General features: G+C 36.6%; 1 protein-coding gene across 1 annotated transcript; it reads left to right on the top strand.

Moving 5' to 3' along the window:
* The first annotated feature begins 210 nt into the window (after window positions 1-210).
* Window positions 211-2,585, top strand: LOC108377584 (carbonic anhydrase 7-like). Its single transcript, XM_017633856.1, has 4 exons — window positions 211-253; window positions 316-731; window positions 801-1,025; window positions 2,125-2,585. Exons 1-4 carry the CDS (start codon window positions 214-216, stop codon window positions 2,398-2,400), a joined length of 957 nt encoding a protein of 318 aa, XP_017489345.1. The 5' UTR covers window positions 211-213; the 3' UTR covers window positions 2,401-2,585.
* The last annotated feature ends 2,059 nt before the right edge of the window (window positions 2,586-4,644 follow it).

Raw genomic sequence — 4,644 nt, 5'->3', positions numbered from 1 at the left:
GCGAATTGAGGACATAATCTAGTATGTACATTGATTTTTACGGTGTCGTGTATAGTTACATATATTTGTATCATAAGTTTGTTTACGCATTTATGAGAAAAGCACACACATGATGCGAATAACTCCATTAAACGCCAGTAGACCTCTGCAAGCGCAATAAATTAACACTTTCGAAATTTCAACTGTATGTATGTATGTCTCTTAGTTTTTCAGATGACGTTTGCGAAAGATTTTGCCTACTATGGTGCTATGGGTGAGTTTTAAATACCATTGTATCATCGTATATATAACTCAATTCTCATTCTCCTTGAATAGGACCCGATCACTGGGGTGAGCAGTATAGTACGTGCAGTGGCAAACATCAGAGTCCAATCAACATCGATTCGCTTAATGTGATTCGGCGCACCTTCCCGCAACCACTCAAATTCCAATGGTTTCAATTGACGCCCAAAAATGCTGAAATCCTAAATAACGGACACACTGTGGTGGTGCGCCTTGAATACAAAGACGAACGTCCAACCATATCTGGTGGTCCACTTGATGGTTCGTTCGCTTTCGAGCAACTGCACTTTCACTGGGGCGATAATGATACCGTCGGTAGCGAGGATCGCATAAATAATGTCTCATTCCCCGCAGAGTTGCATATGGTTTTTAGAAATACGAAGTATCAAACATTTGGCGAAGCGGCAAAGCATAGTAATGGTGTGGCAGTTTTGGCATATTTTTACAAAGTAAGTAATTAGTATTGCATGGGTAATCGAAAAAAGGAGCAATCGTTACGTTTATTATTCTTATTGCAGATAACAGAAGATGATAATTCTGATTATACCGAATTCACTGAGCTGCTACAGCATGTCATCAAACCAAATTCGGTAGCCAAGTTCGTCGATCCGCCAAATCTATGGGATTTCGTAAACGTCTATATGGAGTATTATACCTATGTAGGATCGTTAACCACGCCGCCTTGCAGTGAGGATGTGACTTGGATTGATTTTAAGGAACCAGTTGGCATATCAACCAAACAGGTTAGTTAGTATTTGGCGAGTAATTAATCGACGGATATGCTTTGTGCTTAGTTAGATGAAAAATAAGTATCTACTAGTAAGAAGATTTTGATGCAATGTAGCAATAAGCGGTCCACTGTTCCACTGTTACCAGCATCGCGATCCAACATTATATGCTTTCAGAACTGGGACGTTTCTGCCCTTTCGCACGGCATGGTCAAGCTAGCGGAGCCGCTTTATTTTAATTCGCCGCATTATGTTCATGTCATTAGACAGCTCATACAGCTCATCGTTTCTTCGTCTGCGGTATTTGCCATCGCCAACGCGCAGAATATTTCGCTACAAAACTCCAAAAGCCGGCTCATCAGATGTTTGCATTGTCCATGCTTCCACGTCATACACCAGCACCTGCATGACGAATAACTTATAGCGTGTGATTTTTGTACTTATGCAAAGTAGCACTTGTTGTCAAAGGCGACGCTGCGTCGGACTTCGAGCAAGTTTGCTATCTTTAAGCCGCGAACTTGTTATTTAGACCTCGCTTTTCCTATCGACTACCATCTCAAGCTCTTTGTACTCTCATGTTTCGGCGGCCCCTCTCAAAGCTCACAACGTGGCATGCCTCCTCGTACCAATTGTTCTTTGGAGTTCGCTGAAATCAAAATACCTTTGATGAGACTGTAAGACGTTTCATCCCTTTATTTCTTCATAGCATAGGCGTAAATGATCGATATGTTAACGGATCTCGGTTAGAGCTGGCGCGCTGCTCATCCACCGAAGATTAATGACGATACTTGGCAATAAAATCTCTTTCTCACCACAAATTTAATAGCAAGTTTTCAGCTCTTTACGTGTCAGCAGTAGTAGGCGTCGCCAGCTCCTTTAATTATCCTACTTTTCGCAGTCCGACGTATTTCCTAGAAAACGGTAATGTTAGACTTAGTCTTACCCAGAACCAGAGCCAGCCGCGCAGAAAATATGGCTCATTTATGTAAGCCACATTGTCCCAGTTTGTTCGAATATTTATTTCAATTCTGTTTATTTTTTTTACTATATTTTCATCTTTGTTTTAATTTTTCGCTTATTCTCTAATCTTCCCACACACTCTTACCATCTCTAGATTGAGCATTTTCGACGCCTGCACTCGCACGAAAACACGCCATTGACTCACAATTTCCGTCCACTGCAGCCGCTCAATGATCGCACCGTCTTTTACTCGCTTCCAGTACCGGACCTCGATGACCCCGCCATGGATGCAAATAGTGCAATACCCTTTGTTGATAATTTGGCTGGTGGCGCATCCATGCGGAAGCCTATTGAAATCAATTTCATGGTCATAATGCTGATATTAACTAGTTTAATAACCACAACAAAGGCAGCGGCATGTTTAGCTTAAGTAAGCAAAGAAAATACTTAGTTAGATATTGTAATATGAAGTGGCTTGTATTGCCTATTAATTTCATGGTTATTATGTACTTGTCCATTTGGTCGATTTTTATGGCCTATATGTAAGCCATATGTATGTATGTGCATATGTGCGTATATTAGAGAACGCGTACCACGCGTAAAAACATAATTTAATACAACGCCATCGAATTGTTAATTAANTTATTCTCTAATCTTCCCACACACTCTTACCATCTCTAGATTGAGCATTTTCGACGCCTGCACTCGCACGAAAACACGCCATTGACTCACAATTTCCGTCCACTGCAGCCGCTTAACGATCGCACCGTCTTTTACTCGCTTCCAGTACCGGATCTCGATGACCCCGCCATGGATGCAAATAGTGCAATACCCTTTGTTGATAATTTGGCTGGTGGCGCATCCATGCGGAAGCCTATTGAAATCAATTTCATGGTCATAATGCTGATATTAATTAGTTTAATAACCACAACAAAGGCAGCGGCATGTTTAGCTTAAGTAAGCAAAGAAAATACTTAGATAGATATTGTAATATGAAGTGGCTTGTATTGCCTATTAATTTCATGGTTATTATGTACTTGTCCATTTGGTCGATTTTTATGGCCTATATGTAAGCCATATGTATGTATGTGCATATGTGCGTATATTAGAGAACGCGTACCACGCGTAAAAACATAATTTAATACAACGCCATCGAATTGTTAATTAATACTATCTATAATATCTGTAATTAATTGTATTTGAAAGGTAATTTTCCCAAATTAGATTTACACACATACTTATAGTAAATATGTATAAGCATTATGGTGTTTAACCAAATTATAATTAAGTTATTTTTTTCACATAAAGAGATATGTATGCAAGTACGTGTAAAGAATGAATTTTATTATAAAAGTAATAGTATTGTGATTTATAATAAAAGAAATACAAATCCATAAAAATAACAGCTGTAAGCCCTTCGGAAAGGGTATACGTAATTTCTATTAGATTTTCAATAGCCAAAATAAAGCTGGTATGTACATTAGAGTGCCTCACCGAAAAAAGTTGCACGAACATTCCACGAAAATAGGTGTTTATGATATATGTATATCACTGCGAAACACAAAGAAAAACCTAGAGTGCACATATGTCAGGTTTAATAGCTGTTGCCCATACGAATAATGCCTCTCACTCAGATTTACTAGATTAATTCGTGTTCTCCAGGAAACAAATTTTCATGATGCAAAAATCTGAGTATAGCGGCCAAATTTTTTTCTCCAAATTTTGAAAATGTATGGTTTTTTTTTGTCCATTTTTGTTGAAAATAGCATGCAAAGCAAATATATGCCAAAAAACGATGGATTTTCAAAATTTGGAGAAAAAAAAATTGGCCGCTATACTCAGATTTTTGCATCATGAAAATTTATTTTTGCTCGAGAACAGGAATGATCTAAAAAAAGTAAGTATTAGGTATAATTCGTATGGTCAAAAACTATCAAACCTGCAAAATTTTTTAAGTTCATTTTTGTTCCATAGTGTATTACAAAAAAAAAAATTATTTAGCGTTCTTTCAGCGGAAATGTATTTTAAATATATCTATAAGTTAGCATAGTAAACGACCTTTCAATTAATTTTACGTAAAAATATATCTTTTTAACAACAACAACAACAATGATTACAAAAAATTAATAAAGCATTATCAATAATTTTCATCTCTGGACATCAACGAGCCTATAATCGAATTAGTTGAATTTCACGAAATATCCGTAAATGGGCGTGAAATGACATGCAAAAATTATACTTTAGACAGCCTCAGCATCAACTATAATTCTTTAAACCGTTTTGAAATAAATATATTTTTGAAACTTTCGTGATTATAATTACCATTCATAGATGTTGGTGCTACCAAGCTTTATTTTTGTACCTACGATGGAAAGCTCCTGCAGTTTTTCCACCGGAATTATAAAATGTATTAAATTTTTAGCCTTTCGCTAAAATATTTCGGGAAAATATTTAAATAAATAATAAAATTTGTAAACATTTTTATGCAAACCTTTTAAGCTTAAACTTTTCTATCATCTGACGTGACTTTTTGGAAAAAATATTTTTAAACACTACTTCAATAAGAATTTTTAAAGTTTTTTTAATACAGTACTTCGCCTTAAAAAACAACCCCTATGGTACCTACAATCATGATAAAAACATAGCAAGGTATAACCGTTCTCTCAATTTGTCG

The sequence above is a fragment of the Rhagoletis zephyria genome, unplaced genomic scaffold (genome assembly GCF_001687245.7).
Source record: "Rhagoletis zephyria isolate East Lansing unplaced genomic scaffold, Rhagoletis_zephyria_1.1 Rzeph_scaffold_12352, whole genome shotgun sequence".
In the NCBI taxonomy this organism is placed as follows: Eukaryota; Metazoa; Arthropoda; class Insecta; order Diptera; family Tephritidae; genus Rhagoletis; species Rhagoletis zephyria.
This window is presented reverse-complemented; position numbering and strand designations above follow the sequence as displayed.

Excerpts from the sequence above, each read along its gene's own strand:
- LOC108377584 (XM_017633856.1), top strand. The coding sequence starts at position 214 with ATGACGTTTGCGAAAGATTTTGCCTACTATGGTGCTATGG. Across the intron at positions 254-315 it reads TGCCTACTATGGTGCTATGG|GACCCGATCACTGGGGTGAG; the intron begins GTGAGTTTTAAA and ends CTCCTTGAATAG. Across the intron at positions 1,026-2,124 it reads TTGGCATATCAACCAAACAG|ATTGAGCATTTTCGACGCCT; the intron begins GTTAGTTAGTAT and ends TACCATCTCTAG.